This window comes from Pristiophorus japonicus, chromosome 6 (assembly GCF_044704955.1).
Source record: "Pristiophorus japonicus isolate sPriJap1 chromosome 6, sPriJap1.hap1, whole genome shotgun sequence".
Classification (NCBI taxonomy): Eukaryota; Metazoa; Chordata; class Chondrichthyes; family Pristiophoridae; genus Pristiophorus; species Pristiophorus japonicus.
In genome coordinates, this window is record NC_091982.1 from 262,853,508 (window position 1) to 262,873,789 (window position 20,282).

General features: G+C 48.9%; 1 protein-coding gene across 1 annotated transcript in view; it reads right to left on the reverse strand.

Moving 5' to 3' along the window:
• The window catches only part of sphkap (SPHK1 interactor, AKAP domain containing), a 447,045-nt gene extending 432,687 nt beyond the window's left edge, over positions 1 to 14,358 (reverse strand). Inside the window, exon 1 of the mRNA XM_070883916.1 lies at positions 14,321 to 14,358. Coding sequence (XP_070740017.1) covers positions 14,321 to 14,349 — 29 coding nt within the window. The 5' untranslated portion in view covers positions 14,350 to 14,358. The remainder of the gene's footprint in view (positions 1 to 14,320) is intronic.
• Between the last annotated feature and the right edge of the window lie 5,924 nt (positions 14,359 to 20,282).

The following is a 20,282-nucleotide window of genomic DNA, read 5'->3' on the forward strand; positions in this document are numbered from 1 at the left end:
ATTCCTGTTCTCTTTCTATAGTCATCCCCATATCTTCCAGTTCTGCAGGAGAAGGTAGCGCTTCACCACACCACACAACGGCACTTCAACTGTGGCAAGCACCAATGCAGATAAACCCACCCTGGAGATTTAGATGGTAAGCTTGACGAGGAAACACGGGGGTTATTCGCTGAGCGTGAGTGAGGATGAACATGGGGGTGGCAGAGGAAGAGCAGGAACCTACTGGCTGAAGGGTTAACTCATATTCTCAAATGACATAAGAAATGCCAGAAAATAGAAAATAGGCAGAACCAGCCAGCCAGCACGATGTGGCAGAACCAGCTCAAGAAAGGTGCCGATCCCCCTCAAAATCAAAAGACAGTCACTGATGCCCAGTAACCAGCCACCTCAAATAGTGTTTTCACTGGGCAGCACTTAGAAAGAGCATTAGAATATCTTGTAGAAGATACATGCCATAAGCTGTCATCGAGGGCGAGCACCAAGCTTAAAAGGGATGAAATTGCCCCACGCTGTGTTTGGGGCGGTCATTTCGCTGAAAGTGATTTTTTTTTTGCATCAGCGCGAGAAGCACCAGTCCCATCGTGGATTTGGGCTCCTGGATGAAAAAAAATGTTGCCTGTGGCAATGGACTGTTCCCCTGGTGTTCGCACAGTGCTTAAAGGGGAGGGCCGCTGGGAACTCTGCAGCCTCTTTAGTGGCGCCCACTGGGCCACCAAGGAGGGTGTCGGCTGGGCCAGCGGCCTGGCACCCAAGAGGTGGTGCCGGTCTACATGTTGGTGGCCTGTCCACACCAGCGGCCGCCATTGTCGGGCTGACTGAAAAGTTGCCAACAGAAAAAAGATGGCAGCCGCCACGCTACCACCTCCCCTTTAAGGGTGGTCGGGGCACCACAGCCACAGCCACCACAGCTTCTCCCACTCGGGAGGGTGATGGCCAGGCATCGCCCCTCACCGACCTCACGTCCTGCGGGATAATTCCTCCCGAGGGGCGCAAAGGGGTCAGCGCGGGACGATAATGGGTCAGAGCCCCAGGGGTGATTCCATGCGGATCAATGTGTCCGCCACGCCCACGCGCTAACTCATTAGCGCTCCGTTAGCGCTAATTGGGCCTGTGCAAAGGCCCAAAGACTTCAAAACCACAGATTGCTTAGAGGGAAATAAATTGCTTTGACTTTATTTCAACTTTATCTGGACAGCTTACTTTCATTGATATAGAACAAAATAACAAATAATCAAAAGATAGAGGACAATATTGGAGAAGACGTATTGTGCCACCGCATAATGCACATGTGGCCAGGACAGTTAGTTAATTGGGTGACTCAGATACTTACGTAAATGCCTGCTCTATGAGAACCTGGTGTCCTACTCTTCCTGGCTACAAAGGCGTATCAGAGGTGACATCCTGTGTTTCATTGTCAATGTCCTGATCATTGACTATGGATGGCCCTCCCTCTCCATAGTTGTGCCTGACAAGGCAGACGAGCAGGCAACAGCAACATTGATTTTGGTAGGACTGTACTGCAATTAGCTGTGATCTGTATTGGTTAATAGAAATACTGCTTCAGGGTGCCAATAATGTGTTCTATTATCAGTCTGGCAGATGCATGAACCCCATTTTAACAGTATTTTTCTTTTGGTTGTAATTTTACAAGTGTGTCATTAGCCAGGGCTGCAAAAGGTGGCCTTCATCTCCTGGGAGTACTCTACCTCAAATAAGATACTCAACGAGCACTACCTTAAAATATGATTGCTGCCTGGGAAGCAGGAAGTGGCTTCTTAAAGGAGAATTGAGATCATTTTAATTACTCCGACTAAAATTGCTGACGTTGGTATCGTACACACTGCCTTAGGCCTGTTTCACTCGAGCTTTCTGGACGTGGGTGCAGCCTAGCTAGCGGCTGCCACCACAAAATAGGGTCATTTTTTAAAACTTTTAATGTGGAACCTGGATGAACAGGAGTCTTTCTCCAGGCTCCACTGTGCTCCTGGTGGCCGTAATCACCCGCCCTCCCACTGACCTCCACCACTCTTCCAGGGTTTACCCAAGGGCCTCTGCTGTCGAGGTAGACAACTCGGAATTGCAGTCTTTCCTCAGGCGAGCTGCTTGTGGCGGCATTTGCAGCTTGCCACAGAAAAGTAGGTGAGGCCTGAGAACCAATTCCTTGCAATCCTGAGGGTTCCGTCTTTAGGGATCATTCCCTATGCCCATTTGGCGCTTTGAAAATGGCCTAAAGCCAAGGGATCATACCTGTGTTTTCTTACCTGGTAACTTATTAACCAAAACTATGCTGTGTTGGGGAGACTTCAAAGAGTGAATTTCAGAGAGAGATTCAATCCCAACAACTCTCACAACATAGGTATAGACAAGGAAGGCCATTTGCCTCAGCCAGACAAGTAATTGTATTGTTTCTTAAAATAATACAATGGGGGAGAAATTCGGTATCACCCCGTTTGGGGTGCTAACTTTTAAAATTTTGAAAATTTAGCGGCCAGACGATTGGACTTTAGCGCCCCAAGAAGGCAGGGGGACACTAATGACCTCAGTGGAGCACTACAGGCGTGCTAACACCAGAGCACTACCCAATTTCAGGAGACTTGCATTCAGCAATCATCCTTCAATCCTTCACACTGGCTCATTCCAGCTCTTAAAGGGAAGGTTATATCAAGCTGCAGCTGCTCATCTTCAGCAGTGCTGTATTTGAAGGAGAACTTTTTGGTATGGCTGCTGCTAATCCAGCTGTAAGGGAGAGAGCTCATCATTTTAATGATGTGGAATTGGAGACATTGGTGGGGCAGTGGAACAAAGGAGGGATGCGCTCTTCCCGGCAACTTGAAGGAGGCTATTGCCCCAGGTCTTCAGGGCCATGTGGAGGGAAGTGGCAGAGGCGGTGTCAGCCAGCACTGTAGTTCAATGAACCCTCATACAGTGCCGGAAGAAATTCAATGACCTCAGTCGGGTGGTCAAGGTGAGTACCTGCTTCCACACCTCCTACATACCAGCCTCTGAACCTCTGTCTGTACACAGAGCAAACCGCCATTCACCCGCCAAACATGTGCAGATACTCAAACTCACATCCTCATCTCATGCCTTGCTTACATTCATAGCGATTCAATGGCGGCAGGCATGTCTCCCAGACACATAGCTGGACTCTGACTCATACAAATTCCTTTCTTTTGCAGGCCAAGACGGCACACAATCAGAGGGAGGAGCTGAAGACTGGCATGCGTGAAATACAGCTCCAGCAGCTCTCAGCCACAGTGGAGCAAGTGCCGTGGCTCATTGGCCCACAGGTGGTGGGCACCATGGCCACTGGCAAAGTCGGCCTCACTAGGGGCAACAACGGTATCTTCATCCCTTCTCCTTTTCTCATCCCACTTCCCCCTCACATCTCACTTTCCAGCTCCTGATGCTGTCTGCCTTCCTTGTTCCATTCCTGCCCCCCTGCCCTCACCTCAATGCGAGTCTTGTGCCATTTATGCTTTCAGATAATCAGCAAGCAGATGATGAGCCTGTACCTGAGCCCCCTCGACCAACCCCTTCCACCGCCCCCCCACCCCCCACCCCTCCACCATGAGGGAGAAGAAGAGCAAGAACTGTGTCACTGCATCTCTCACCCACAGGCACCAGCTCAGAGGCACTACACGTTCGTTAGATGTTAGTTTAGTAGAGGGGTATGCACTGGGTGATGCACTGGGCCCTAGCAGGCTGTAGCAAGACCAAGGGGAAAGATCACCTCGGTAGCCAGCTCCCCGGAGGGAGAGGTCGTGCACGGCTTCTGCTGCACAGGACTCGGAAGAGGAGCTCGATGGGGAAGTGTTCACAACAAGGGTGATGGCCACGCACTCCGAGATGATAGGGTGCAATGGGCAATGAGAGCCTGTCGGCAATGGTAAGGAGCGTGGAGGAGTCCACCTCCAACATTGCACAGAGCTCTGTGCACACCCTGGAGCCCATCATTCCCAGTCTGCAGATGATGGTGGACTCCCAGAATGACCATGGAGACCCAGACCTCACGACGCGTGTAATGGGCAATGTGACAGTTTCCATTGCAGCACAGGCGGAAGCAACGCAACGTCTTAGTGCTGTAATGCAAAAAATGGTTGGTGGCATGGGAGCTCAGTCTGCTCTGATGCAGTCTCACCTGGATACCACGCGAGCTCTGACTGCTGCCATCGTCGCTGGGTCTACCACAGTCGACCATGGATCTCACAGTGCCGCAGCCGGTCACCAATCTGTGCTCCAACAGATTGGTGGGAATGCTGAGGTGGTGCCCCGGGGGAGTGGCAATGGGTCAGTTGAGTCGGAGCCTGCTGTCCTCTCTCAGGATTACAGCATTCCTGAGCCCACCACTACCACTCTGCCATTGCACTTGTCGCTGACTGTCATCCAGCCAGCCCAGACTGCCACCGCCCAGCCTGTGGTGGTGCAGTCTACAGCCGGGACTTCCAGGCTCAGAGCTGGTCGAGGGCATCCTGCAAGACCCTCTACAGTCTCTGGCCCTTCCACCAGCCCTGATGCAGCTACAGAGGACACACTGTGAATGAGCTCTAAAATAGGAAAAGCCAGTGTTCAGAGGGGATCTAAGGTATTACACAAGGGTGATTCTTAAAATAATTGTCGTTTATAATTGTGGTGAATGTTATGAGATAAATTTTAATTGGAATGTTGCATATTTGGTGCTATCTCTCATTTCAGTACGTAAGAGGAAATTGACATGAAGAATAATGGTGAAGTGGCCTGGAATTCATTGAAACCGAAGTCTGATGAGGAGGTCCCGGACTGTTCTTGCAGAATGCTGGTTGAGTGGCTGCCTTCTCCATCACTGCTGTTGCTGCTCCTGCAACTCCTCATCCTCCTCCTGCTCCTCCTCCTGCTCCTCCTCCTCCTCCTCCTGCTCTAACTCCTCCTCCTGCTCTTCCTCCTCCTTCTCCTGAGGTGGCGGAGCTCTGCCTGGTGGCAATGGCTGCGCCCTCAAGATGGCCAACTTGTGCAGCATGCAGCAGACACTGACGAAAAGGGACACCCGCTCAGCCAAGTACTGGAGGACTCTTCCTGAGCGGTCAATGCAGCGCAACTGTTGCTTTGAGGACTCCGATGGTCTGCTCAATGACGTTCCTGGTGGCAGCATGGCCCTCATTATATGAGTGCTGGGCAGGAGTGTTGAGGTTGCAGAGGGGAATCATGAGCCAGGTGGGGAGCGGATAGCCCTGGTCTCCGGGCAGCCAGTCGCAAGCTTGATGTGGTGACAGGAAGAGAGTTGGCACACTGGTTTGGCGTCGGATGAATGCATCATGGCTGCTGCCAGGATAGCGGGCATTGGTGGTAAGGATTCGGCCTGTGTGGTCGCAGACCAACTGCGCATTACGTGAGCGGTAGTCTTTGCGGTTACAGAATACCTCAGGATTGTTTTGCGATGCCCGCAAAGTGACATGGGTGCAGTCAATGGGGAAGTCCGCTATCCTGGCAAAGCCACATGCAGGTTCATGTTGCTTCTCTTTGCTCATGGGAAGCATATCTAGTCACTCCTCCTTCTATAGAGAGCATCTGTGACCTCACACGTGCAGCAATGGATGCCAAACTGAGATGTTGGAAATGTCTCCTGTTGCACACTGGAAGGATCTGCTGGCGTAGAACTTGAGCATGATGGTGACCTTGACGGTCACTGAGACAGCCATCCTCACCCTGCTCTGAGCTGGAGGTCTGGTTGCAGGAGGTGGCAGAGCTCTGTGACCACGTCCTTGCTGAAGCGCAGCCTTCAAACACACTGTTTCTCAGTGAAGTTAATGTCGGAGAACTGCTGCCAGAATACCCTGGGAGGGTAAGGTCTCCTGTTGGCAGCCCTGTGGTCCCTCCGCTCTCTGGCCACACTTTTCTGTCTCTCTGCCTAAGTTGACTCCGACAGTGACGTTGGAGCATGAGGTCGAGTGTCAACAGAGCCCCCATGAACTGATATAAATGTTGGACTTTCAAATCTGCCCTCAATGAAATTCACCAATCTTTAACAGGCAGATCACTCCTTCAAAATCTGTCAAAACGCCTGTCTACCTATGTGGCAGTAAGCAACAACCATTACTGCCCCACTAAAAATGTACTCAATTCTGGCACCTTTAAATAGTTCTCCTTCAGCTGACGCCCGACTGAAACACGAAGCTGTCGTCAGCGGCAGGGGGTAAAACAGGGGGCGGGGGTCAATTTATCTTCCGTGGTGGTAACAGGCACTGTGCATGGCGATGACGACAGCATCACAGGGTGCAGCCAAGCGGGGCGCTATGTTTTAGTGCCACCGTAAAACCCCCATCCAATTTAGCGGGAGGCACTGTTCTAGCCACGCCCGGGTGAAAACTTATTAGCGCCCCTGGGGTACCAACATGAGACGCAAAGTACCACAATATCTCCCTTTGTCTCCAATACTGGAAGTCCACGAATTAATTGCACTCTGCATGGTGAAGACCTTCTCAATATCCATTTACATTTTGCATTTTGCCAATTGACACGTGTCCCCTACCATTGTGATTTAACTTGAAACTCTGGAAAAACCTGTTCCTGCACCATTTACGAGCTATATATGTCCAGGAGCTTGTCTCTTCCTATCTTCCTTTAACGATTGAAAAATCCACATTTTCCTGTCCTGATCACTCCATCTCTAATTCTCAGAATCAGCTCTTCTGTGCTATGCTTTCCAGGAAAATAATTTCACCCCCGTTCTTCTCATTAGTACGTTTGTAGCGTGCTCTGTATCATTTTACATTCATGGTCCCTCTCAGGTTATTTCAACATGGTGAGGAATCCCCTCAATGCAGGATATACATTTCCCCAACATGCTTTGAAGGTGAAAGACAAAATATTAATACAGTGAAAACAAGGTTCTTTCAAAAGGAAAATATAAATTCATGGAACTAGTGTAAGAACTGCTTTGCGTCTGCTTGTGGTATGATAAGTAGACCGAGGAAAGGCTTTGACTATAAAATGCTGCAAGGGTTGAATGCTGGCAACATTTGAGTACCAGCGATCATTACTGAGCAGGGCTCCCTGTTCCTGATTTGACTCTAATCCACAAATGATTTACAATTGAAGTAAGATATTATCAGACTACATGGATTTAGAAAAGTTAAAATGGTAGGCATTTTAAGACTGCATGAGGCTATGTGCAGTAAAACCTTACATTTCATAAGAACTGAGAGCTCTTTAAAAATAATCCATGAAAATGTGTGTCGATCACATGATAGTAACCTCTGGAAACAGGTGTGCACCAGTATTAATGGACCCATTATTCAGATAATCGCCCACTCTACTGCAGTTCTGAATGGAGTAATTGCCGAGCTATTAGAGCAGCACTAAAAAGCTTGGGGTTGGATGGATGAGCTCTTGTGAATGATGTGCAGGGGGTGGGGGCAGGGGGCAGGTTAGAATGAGTTTGAGTGAAGGCAAATATTGAGTGTCACCAAACAGTGCAGGCATGATGATGGAAATTTCTTGGCATAGAAATAGGACTGTATTAAAGGGCTAGTTTCACGATGCTAAGTCCCATGTCCCAAGGACGGCTGAAATATGTCCGACCAATGTTCCCTGTAATTTTTGGGGGGCTGTGCAGCCCCTTTTACGAGCTGTGAGGCCCATTCAAAATACCGTGCATGCAACAACAACAACTTGTATTTATATAGCACCTTTAATGTAGTGAAACGTCCCAAGGTGCTTCACAGGGGTATTATGAGATAAAAGAATTTGACTATTTAAAAGCCAACAAGCCGGCTACGCAGGACCCCTACACGACTGTACATTGTGTCCGACAACTCAGGCCACTTATTATTTTGGGTGATTTTTCAAACTTCCCTGACGGCCACCTAAAAGAGGTGTTCGGTCCTTGCATATGTTAATGATGGGTCTAACATCTGTTTTAGGACCCCTTCCTGAAATTGCGGTGTCCCTGAATGCAGCGGGCGCTGAGCCAGCTGTGTTCAGAATAACCAGATCCACGTGTGGCCTAACCAGTGTCCCCAAAAAGGAGGCCGTCACCAAAAAAGGTAAATTTCTTTTCAAAATTGCCACAAGAATGTGGAGCCAGAAGGAGCAGAAGGGCCCCCGAAAGCTCCACTCGGCCTCCTCCCGATCGCCTCCCTCCCCGGACCCAACTCACAGCTGCTGCCAGCGTCGCAGTGGCCCTAAACTGATGTCTGCTTCACCAGTGAGCTTCCTGGGGACATGCAACAGATGATCACAGCACACAAGTCTAATTTAAATACAATTCACTTGCAGCCAAGGTGGTTTTCAAAAGTTCCTTATGGACCTTAGGCTTTCCAATTAATGAGAGATCGTGCTCAGTCACAGATGTTCATTATGCAGCTTACGCTCGGTGATCTTGCAAACATATCTCTGTTAATCTATTATATATATGTTTTAATCAGTATGCGCAGGGATGAAATTCTTCACCATTGGCACAGACTTGGAAAATTTAAGGGTTATAAGTACGTTAATTATGTTAGCTTGCTAGAGAGCATTGACTTGGATATTAGTGCATATCGGCCAGCGTTTGTCCTGTTTCTAGGGTAATTATGCTTTGTAACCAGACACTAGTAGTGTTAAGGGAGCAGCGGGGGCGATTCACCATCTGGCTTCCTTTCCTTTCTGTGAGGAACCATCTGGCATCTGCTTAGCCCCTAACCCTGTGATTCAGGTGAGATTGGGAACACGCCATGTGGGAATTGCAATCATGAATTCTGCGTCCCATCCCTCTGTGGGATTGCTTCAATATTTAAAGCAATATTTAAATATTAAGAGCCGATGTTGATGTTATGTATTTAACCCTTGGCAACCTGTATCGCAACGCCACCAGAGGGCCTACCTGTTGGAGTCTCAAGGGATTCCAGCATCCCTTGGGAGCACTGTATATAAACAGGCCACCCACGCGGTAACTGCACTCTGGAGTCTTATTAAAGGAGCTAAGGTCACACTAACTCATTGCTCACAGTACTCAGTTTCATCCTTTATTATGAGCTTATCAATTGGCGACGAGATAAAGACTAACCGCGTGAAAATGCAAAGAACAGTTGGTATCCTGGAGAAGTTCTCAGAAGGGGATGATTGGGAGGCCTTCGTGGAGAGACTCGACCAATACTTCGTGGCCAACGAGCTGGAAGGGGATGAGAACGTTGCCAAACGAAGGGCGATCCTCCTCACTGTCTGTGGGGCAACAACCTATGGCCTCATGAAGAATCTTCTAGCTCTGGTAAAACCAACAACAAAATCCTATGAAGAATTGTGTACGCTGGTCCGGGAGCACCTAAATCCTAAAGAAAGCGTTTTGATGGCGAGGTATCGGTTCTACACATGTCAACGGTCGGAGGGCCAGGAAATGGCGAGCTATGTCGCCGAACTAAACCGCCTCGCAGGACATTGTGAAATTAATGGATTCCTAGAACAAATGCTGGCTGAGACACTTTTTTGTACTAGGCATTGGCCATGAGGTAATCCTTCGCAAACTGTTGACTGTTGAAACTCCGAATCTGAGCAAAGCCATAACGATAGCCCAGGCATTTATGTCCACCAGCGACAACACCAAACAAATTTCGCAGCATAAAGAGGTTTCGGCCAGTACTGTGCACAAAGTAACGTCGTTTTCGAGCAGGAATATACATGGCAGAACGTACACGCCGGCTGCTGCATGACCTCAGATGACCCAAAGCCTGCCAACAATCATTAATGCGAGGCAGTTAACACCCTGTGGGCGTTGTGGAGGTGATTATCGGCCCCATCAATACCGCTTCAAGCACTATGCATGCAACGGCTGCAGATTAATGGGACACCTCCAGCGAATGTGCAGGCGAGCTGCAAACCCTGCAAACCACCACGTTGCAGAGGAAGATCGATCCACTGTGGATCAGGCTGAATTGGAGACTCGAACCGAGGAGGCTGAAGTGTACGGGGTACACACCTTCACCACGAAATGTCCACCAATAATGTTGAAAGTTGAACTGAACGGAATTCCAGTATCCATGGAACTGGACACGGGTGCGAGTCAGTCCATAATGAGCAAAAAGGCCTCCGACAGGCTGTGGTGCAACAAGGCACACAGGCCCAAGCTCAGCCCCATTCACACCAAGCTAAGGACTTGCACCAAGGAACTTATCCTTGTAATTGGCAGTGCAGAAGTCAAAGTCTCCTATGATGGAGCAGTACGCGAACTCCCACTATGGATTGTGCCAGGGGATGGCCCCACATTGTTTGGCAGAAGCTGGCTGGGAAAAATCCGCTGGAACTGGGACGACATCCGAGCGCTTTCGTCCGTCGACGATGCCTCATGTGCCCAGGTTCTGAGCAGATTTCCATCATTGTTCAAGCCAGACATTGGAAGCTTCTCGGGGGCAAAAGTGCAGATCCATTTGGTTCCCGGTACTCAACCCATCCACCACAAGGCACAGGCGGTACCATACATGATGCAAGAGAAAGTGGAAATTGAGCTGGACAGGCTGTAGTGAGAAGGCATCATCGCGCCAGTGGAATTCAACGAGTGGGCCAGTCCAATTGTCCCGGTACTTAAAGGTGACGGCACGGTCAGAATTTGTGGGGACTATAAAGTAACAATTAACCGTTTTTTGCTACAGGACCAGTACCCACTACCCAAGGCAGATGACCTATTTGTGACTCTGGTTAGAGGGAAGACGTTCACCAAGTTGGACCTGACTTTGGCCTACATGACGCAGGAGCTGGAGGAATCTTCGAAAGGCCTCACCTACATCAACACACACAAAGGTCTATAACAGATGCCCGTTCGGGATTCGGTCGGTAGCGGCAATTTTCCAACGGAATATGGAGAGCCTGCTAAGGTCGATTCCTCACACCGTGGTTTTCTAGGACGATATACAAGTTACAGGTCGGGACACCATCGAATACTTGAAGAATCTGGAAGAGGTTCTTAGTTGGTTGGATTGCGTGGGACTCAGGTTGAAGTGTGTTTTCCTGGCACCGGAGGTCACGTTCTTGGGAAGGAGAGTCACAGCAGACGGCATCAGACCCACCGACGCCAGGACAGAGTCCACCAAGAATGCACCGAGACCACAGAACGTGACGGAGTTGCGGCCGCTCCTGGGATTCCTCAACTATTTCGGTTATTTCCTACCCGGGTTAAGCACCTTGCTAGAACCCCAACATGTGCTACTGCGCAAGGGAGACAACTGGGTATGGGGGAATTCACAAGAGGCTGCCTTTGAGAAAGCCAGAAATCTGTTATGTTCAAACAAACTGCTTGTTCTGTATAACCCATGTAAACGTTTAGTGCTAGTTTGCGATGCGTCGTCATACGGGATCGGGTGTGTGTTACAACAGGCTAACGAATCAGGGATTTTGCAACTGGCCACCTATGCATCCAGGAGTCTGTCCAAGGCGGAAAGGGCCTACAGCATGATTGAAAAAGAAGCTCTGCCGTGCGTTTACAGGGTGAAAAAAATGCACCTGTATTTGTTTGGCCTCAAGTTTGAGCTTGAAACTGACCATAAGCTGCTTATATCGCTATTCTCAGAGAGCAAAGGGATTAACACCAATACCTCTGCCCGCATCCAAAGATGGGCGCTCACGCTGTCGGCATACAACTATGTAATCCGCCACAGACCAGGCACAGAGAACTGCGCTGATGCTCTCAGTCGGCTACCATTGCCCACCACCGGGGTGGAAATGGCACAGCCTGCAGACTTGCTCATGGTGATGGATACATTCGAAAATGAAAAGTCACCCGTTACGGCCCGCCTGATCAGGACCTGGTCCAGCCAGGATCCTTTACTGTCCTTGGTAAAAAACTGTGTCCTCCATGGGAGGTCATGTGTACCAGCGGAGATGCAGGAGGCGATTAAACCGTTCCACAGGCACAAAGACGAAATGTCCTTGCAGGCGAAATCGCGTGGTCTTGCCCAAGAAAGACAGTGAAACGTTCATTCGTGACCTACACAGCACCCACCCAGGCATTATAATGATGAAAGCCATAGCCAGATCCCATGTTTGGTGGACCAGCATCGACTCAGATTTAGAGTCATGCGTGCGTCAGTGCAACACTTGCTCTCAACTGAGCAATGCACCCAGAGAGGCACCGCTAATTTTATGGTCATGGCCCTCCAAACCGTGTTGACTATGCGGGCCCATTTCTAGGCAAAATGTTCTTGGTCGTCATGGATGCTTATTCAAAATGGATTGAATGTGTAATAATGTCTGTAAGCACGTCCACTGCGACCATCTAAAACCTACAAGCAATGTTTGCCGCACGGCCTGCCTGATGTCCTAGTCAACAATAATGGGCCGTGTTTCACCAGTGCTGAATTCAAGGAATTCATGACCCGCAATGGGATCAAGCGCGTCACATCTGCCCTGTTCAAGCCTGCATCCAACGGCCAGGCAAAACGGGCAGTTCAGACCATCAAGCACAGCTTGAAACACACGTCGCAAGGCTCCCTGCAGACCCGGCTGTCCAGAGTGCTGCTCAGCTACCGCACCAGACCCCACTCACTCACCGGGGTTCCCCCAACCGAGCTGCTCATGAAAAGGGCGCTCAAAACAAGGCTCTCTCTTGTCCACCCTGATCTCCATGATCACTTGGAGGGCAGGCGGCATCAACAAAGCATGTACCATGACCGCGCAAATTTGTCAAGCGATAATGAGGATAAGAGTGTTTGGAGCCGCCTGAGGATAAGAGTGTTTGAAGATCAGGCCCTCAAGACTGCCACCAAGCTCATGGTCTACAGGGCTGTAGTAATACCCGCCTTCCTGTATGGCTCAGAGATATGGACCATGTACAGTAGACACCTCAAGTCGCTGGAGAAATACCACCAACTATGCCTCCGCAAGATCCCACAAATCCTCTGGGAGGACAGACGCACCAACATTAGAGCCCAGACCAACATCGCCAGCATTGAAGCACTGACCCCACTTGATCAGCTCTGCTGGGCAGGCCTGACATGAGACTCCCAAAGCAAGCGCTCTTCTCGGAATTTCCTTCACGGCAAATGAGCCAAAAGTGGGCAGAGGAAACGTTACAGGGACACCCTCAAAGCCTCCCTGAAAAAGTGCAACATCCCCACCGACACCTGGGAATCCCTGGCCAAAGACCGCCCTAAGTGGAGGAAGTGCATCCGGGAGGGCGCTGAGCACCTCGAGTCTCATCGCCGAGAGCGTGCAGAAATCAAGCGCAGGCAGCGGAAGGAGCGTGCGGCAAACCTGTCCCACCCACCCTTTCCCTCAATGACTGTCTGTCCCACCTGTGACAGGGACTGCGGTTCTCGTACTGGACTGTTCAGTCACCTAAGGACTCATTTTTAAGAGTGAAAGCAAGTCTTCCTCGATTCTGAGGGACTGCCTATGATGATGACAAGCAAAATGTACATTTTTGCATCAATTTACTTCTCAGTGAGATTTAACGGGGCCGAAATTCAGGGTTCGGATAAGGCCCGTTACTGCCGTTTTGCGGTGGCCTTGCGGCGGAATCGAGTAGCTGCCACGTTGCAGTCCAATGGCCACCACGATCCAGATTCACCTCGGGGATTTTTCGGGCGGTTCCCACTTCCGCCCCGCTGCTGCCGACTGCCCCCAAGCGCGTCATCACAGCGCACACCGCCGCTCTCCCGCACCTCCATCCCACTCCGCGCGGAATTTACCGAAAAAAATCCACGGCCCGCCACAGCGGTGCCCCTGACAGCTTTTCCTGTCGGTGCACCTAGTTTTTTGTGTGTGAGCCAGGGCAGGGCGGCCCTTCAAGGCGAGAGTTCACTGCCGCGGCTGCCCGGCTTCCCGATAGGCCGGACAATTATGGCCCTGGGTTTGGCCGGACCGCCAACAGTCCGGCTGAAACCCTCCCTGGTGGTCCAGTGGCTGAACCAAGAAAATCGCTGCTTCTCACCCCTTTACATGAGGGGAGAGATGTGGTGACGCACACGCGCAGTGACATCACTGAGTGACATCACTGAGTGACATCACTGAGTGACAGCTGCATTTCCGCCTCCATTATGACCAACTTCTGGTCCGCTCCAAAAAAATTGCCAAAGAAGTGAAAATGGATCGAGTGTCCGCCTTGTCGGACTCGATGGTAACAACATGTAAAAAAAGGTAGCTGCACCAGTTTTCTGGCGGGCCTGAATTTCGGTCTCAACAACTTCTGTTGTTTTTATTGTCACCGAACATTTGATCTTTTTGATGGCCTGCTATAAGTAACCACTTTAATCTTAATTACATTTGTGTTCAGTTGTACATATCACTGGAACGTCTTTGGATCAGGATTTGTTAAATAACCAGAGTACTGTTTCAAATCTGAGTCTCATAAACTTAGAATTAAACATCTGTGCCTTACCTCCCAGTGTCAGTTTTCAGGATACTCATTACTTCATTAGACATGTCACTTCTTTACTGAATCCTCATGTTCCACTTCATCTCCTATTGTTTTTCCTGCCTGTGAAATAATAATTGTGGATTGTTAGTGGTGATATTGTAAAGAGAGATAATTATCATCAGGAGAAGGGGGGGGGAGAAAGGAGAAGGGAGGGGGGGGAAAAGGAGATTGGGGGGGGGAAGAAGATTGTGGGGTGGGAAGGAGAAGGGGGGGGAAAGGAGAAGGGGGAGGGAGGCTGAACGGGCCGGGCCCGAGACTTCGGGCAGGGCCCGTCCCCAGCACCAGATTTATAGGTAGGTGGCGTTGATTCGGGTCGGGGGGGTGGTGGGAGGGAGGTCAGTTCGGTTCGGGTCGGGGGGAGGGAGAGGGAGGTCAGGTCAGGGGGAGGGAGGTCAGGTCGGATCCAGTCCGGAGGCGGGGGCGGAGGGGAGCGGGAGTCGGGTCGGGAGGAAGCAGGAGCTGGCTGTGGGAGGAGCCTTATTCACGCAGCCCCAGTGAGGCCATTCGGCCAGGGCTAGGTGCTGCGTGCTTCGGGCCCCTCCCACACAGTTTCGGGCGCCTGGAGCTTACTGCACATGTGCGCCCACTGTAGCGCGCATGTGCAGAGATCCCGGCACTGTTTTCAGCGCAGGGACCTGGCTACGCCCCCTACAGCTCCTGCTGCGCCGCGCCGAGGGCCAGAGGACCTGCAGGGAGGTGGAGAATATGGAGGTTTTTTTAGGTGCACTTTGTGGCGCGAAAAACGGGCATCCAGGTCGGAACTGCGCCGTTCTAGGCGCGGCTCGAAACTTGGGCCCTATATTCTTGAGGTGATGAAAATGTAGAACATGGGTTTCAGCAATGATGAAGAAAGATTGGGGTTCGAGAAGGCAGTGGTGAGCCGACTTTTTGAACCGCTGCAGTCTGTGTGGTGAAGATATTCCCACAGTGCTGACTTTATCGCAGCGGTTTGGTACAACTGAGTGGCTTGCTAGTCAGTTCAGAGGGTAGTTAAGAGTCAACCACATTGCTGTGAGTCTGGAGTCACATATAGGCCAGAGCGGGTAAGGACGGCAGATTTCCTTCCCTAAAGGACATTAGTGAAGCAATTGGGTTTCACCAACAATCTGATAGCTTCATGATCATCATTACTGATAATAGCTTTTTAATTCCAGATTTATTTAATTAGCTGAATTTAAATGGTGGAATTTGAACGCAAGTCTCCGGATTATTAGTCCAGGCCTCTGGATTACCAATCCAGTGACATAACCACTATGTGACCGTACCTTTATGTTGATGGATTTGGATGCAGATCTCGTAGATAATGGCCAAAATGGATGGCTTCCCTTTTGCTGATGTTGAGCAAAAGCTAATTTGAACTCATCTAGAATTTGACATTGGGCCGGCGATTACCTCAGTCACTGGTGACAGAGGTAGGGTAGAGATAATGAGCAGGATAGTGGATGTGAAAATGTGAGTGTCAAAATAATAGATACTGGAGCAATTGACTTTGTGGATAACGGAAACATTCTTATTGGTAGATGGAAGTTGTATAGAAATTATGGGCTGCATAGACCAGTGGGGGCTAAATTTTTGACATAGAATATGATAAATAAACTAAAACTGAAGTGCTCAGAAAATGATAAACCAACATGAGTAGTAACATGAAGAAAAATGCAGGAAAGAATATTGATCAAGATTGAGGCAGGAATATAATTATGGTACAAGCATTGTTCTTACTGATTTTGCAGGTACATGGCTGAGAACAGATGAAGGACAGGAGCTGAGAGCTTTTGACTGTTTTGTGAAGATAGACTCAACAAATTGGCAGGAGGAGTGGCACTGTTGATAAGGGAGGGGCACAGCAAGAGGTTAGTGACAAGTGAAGCTTTGCATTGGACATTTTACACTGTTTCTTTATTTTGTAACAGATTGAGAGCAGACGGTGAAGTGAAATCTCTTTCATTCATGTGTATTGATGGGCATCTGAGAAACAACACAAAAACAAGAGCAGCAGGCAAAGGAGGGAAATCCTGGAAGGATTGTGCCATGATTCAAGTAAGAAGTGATGTCTAAATATTTGTTTTAAATCCTGCATTTGGACATGGTACATAAGCAGGAGCTCTATTTTATCAAACAACTTATTGCAGAAGTATTGCTGCAGAAAGAATGATATGTTCTTAATTTTAGGTTGTTGACTTAAAAACCCACCGGCTAGGTTACACTGGTTACAGCTACACCTGTTTTATTTTGCTCCGGGTCACTTTTAGTCCAATGGGAGCACAAGTTACAGGAGTTGTGGTCTCCAAATCCACTCCTGCTCATTTTAATATCTGATATCGAGCTTCCAGCAGCATCAGCCAGCACACACATGGAAGGCTTAGGATCAAGTTGTGAACTACCATACAGCCATTTTAGGGCCAAAGCCCAGCAGAAATGAATCCTCGCTCAAGAATGCAACCAGAAAATTGCTGGTAGGCTGAGTTTATGCCAGAAACTCACCAAAAAGCAGCAAGTAAATTCCGGACCAAAATGTTTTAAGGACAGAAATAGGCTATGAGAGAGACTAATGAGATTTATTGCTTCGACCTATAATGTTCCTTCTGCTCATTCACCTTAGCCCTCCCTGACATAAAACATTGACTGATGTGTCACAACAACATGACCCCTGGACTGTATGGAGTGATAACCTGTTTATCTTTTACTTTATAAACTGAATTTATGTTTAATCTGACTGCATCCAGCACTCAGTTCAAATATGGTGACAAATTAGGGCTCAGTAGCTGCCAGGCAAAATGGACAACTCCTTTGCAAATATAGTCTGGGCCAAGTTTCAACTCACTTTATGGGAATATCTTAAGCAAACTAAAACATTACACAGCACAGCAAAAGTGAAAGCTAGATCTCCGTGTAGGACAACTCAATTCCACTGTTGAATTAATAACAAAAGCAAACTAATGCAGTATGTGCACTTCTATGTGGTAAAAGGGAAAATGGATAATTACTCAGCAATGAACCAGCAGTTGAATTAGGACTGATCCAATCATCAACTTGATTCGTCAATGGTGAAGCAGATGCTACACATTTCAATAAGCAGGAAAGCATGTTAAGAGTCAAATTGATGCCTGCATCTTCTGCTAATAAGTGTCAACCACTACAGATGTCAGAATTGCTTGAAAGGTCACGGAAAAAGTGAGGTATAGATTCTTAAGGGCCTTTTCCATCTGGGAATGAGATGTTATAAAATATGTATTCTCAATTGCTTCTAATCAAGATTATTATCTATGTTAGTAAACACAGTCCACAGATGGGCAGAATGTTATCGCTCTGTATATCCCTAAGTAGTGAAAATGGGCAATGATCTATCTTTCTTGCCTATTGTATTGATTTTAGACACTAGAAATCACATCAAACATCTTGATTCAGTAGAGTGCTTAATCAAAATAGCCAAAAAGCTATCAAAGGAAATTCATGGAAAGATAAGTTCTACAAATTCTTGTGGCAGTATTAACCAACACCATATTGCACTGCACACACATCTACAGCACAATTTCTGTTTAGTTGAAAACTGGAGCTCTAGATTCTTACATTTATCAACCCAACATGGCTGTTTGAAAAATAGATTAAGAGGCAACAAGGAAAATGAAAATTCAGATTGAAATCATTTAAGATCTAACACTGTAATAGTGTATCGGTTGCTCAAAGAAAAGATAAGAAAATATCCACATCTGTTACACTCATAATAAATGGTCAGACTGTGTACAATGAGCAAGTGTGACCTTAGCTCCTTTAATAAGACTCCAGAGTGCATGTACCTCGTGGGTGGCCTGCTTATATACTGTGCTCCCAAGGGATGCTGGGATCCCTTGGGACTCCAATAGGTAGGCCCTCTGGTGGTCAGGTGTGACGCAGGTTACAAGGGGTTAAATACATTACATCATTCCCCCGTGAAGTTAACAGTACACTTATTCACAAGGTGAGACGATCTGGGGCTTTTCGCTCCCTTGTCGATCGTCTCGGTACAAATGTGGGTGTCGGTGAGTTGGTCAGTTTTTCACTGGGCTGTTGGGCAGCCGGCCTCGCCGGGCTGCTGGGGATGGTGAGTTCGGCTTCGTGGTCAACCATGATGTCGGTTGCCACTTGTGTGTGTGTTGGAGGGTCAAAGTTGGTGGTGTCCTCTTCGGGTTGTTCGTAGCTGTTGGTCAACCGCAATTTGATTTGCTCCAAATGTTTTCTGTACATTTGTCCATTGGCCAATTTGACCTGAAACACCCTACTCCCTTCTTTGGCTGTGACCGTGCCAGCGAGCCATTTGGGATCATGTCCATAATTGAGCACAAACACAGGATCATTGATCTCAATATCACGTGACAAATTTGTGCGGTCATGGTATACACTTTGTTGATGCCGCCTGCCCTCCACACGATCATGCAGATCAGGGTGAGATAAGAGAGAACCTTGTTTTAAGCGCCCTTTTCATGAGCAGCTTGGCTGGGGGAACCCCAGTGAGTGAGTGGGGTCTGGTGTGGTAGCTGAACAGCACTCGGGACAACCGGGTCTGCAGGGAGCCTTGCGACACATGTTTCAAGCTTTGCTTGATGGTATGAACTGCCCGTTCTGTCTGGCCGTTGGATGCAGGCTTGAACGGGGCAGATGTGACATGTTTGATCCCGTTGCGGGTCATGAATTCCTTGAATCCAGCACTGGTGAAGCATGGCCCATTGTCGCTGACCAGGACATCAGGCAAGCTGTGCATGGCAAACATGGCTCGTAGGCTTTCAATGGTGGTCATGGATGTGCTTACAGACATTATCACACATTCAATCCAGTTTGAGTAAGCGTCCACGACAACCAAAAATATTTTGCCTAGAAATGGGCCAGCATAGTCTACATGGATCCTCGACCACGGTTTTGAGAGCCTCGACCAAAAACTTAGTGGTGCCTCTCTGGGTGCATTGCTCAGCTGAGAGCAAGTGTTGCACTGGCGCATGCATGACTCTAAATCTGAGTCGATGCCGGGCCACCACACGTGGGATCTGGCTATGACTTTCATCATCACGATGCCTGGGTGGGTGCTGTGCAGTTCACATATGAATGTGTCTCTGCCTTTCTTGGGCAAGATCACGTGATTGCCCCACAACAGACAGTCCGCCTGCAGGGACAACTCGTCTTTGCGCCTGTGGAACGGCTTAATCACCTCCTGCATCTCCGCTGGGACACCGGACCAGCTCCCATGGAGGACACAGTTTTTTTACCAAGGACAGTAAAGGATCCTGGCTGGTCCAGGTCCTGATCTGGTGAGCCATAACGGGGGACTTCTCATTCCCGAATGCCTCCATGACCATGAGCAAGTCCACAGGCTGTGCCATTTCCACCCCGGTGGTGGGCAATGGCAGCCGACTGAGAGCATCAGCGCAGTTCTCTGTGCCCGGTCTGTGGCGGATTACATAGTTGTATGCCGACAGCGTGAGCGCCCATCTTTGGATGCGGGCAGAGGCATTGGTATTAATCGTTTTGCTCTCAGAACAGCGATATAAGTGGCTTGTGGTCAGTTTCAAGCTCAAACTTGAGGCCAAATAAGTACTGGTGCATTTTTTTTACCCCGTAAACGCACACTAGAGCCTCTTTTTCAATCATGCTGTAGGCCCTTTTGGCCTTGGACAGACTCCTGGATGCATAAGCGGCCGGTTGCAAAATCCCCGATTCATTAGCCTGTTGTAACACACACCCAATCCCGTATGACGACGCATCGCAAGCTAGCACTAATCGTTTACATGGGTTGTACAGGACAAGCAGTTTGTTTGAACACAACAGATTTCTGGCTTTCTCAAAGGCAGCCTCTTGTGAATTCCCCCATACCCAGCCGTCTCCCTTGCGCAGTAGCGCATGCAGGGGTTTTAGCAGGGTGCTTAACCCAGGTAGGAAATTACCGAAATAGTTAAAG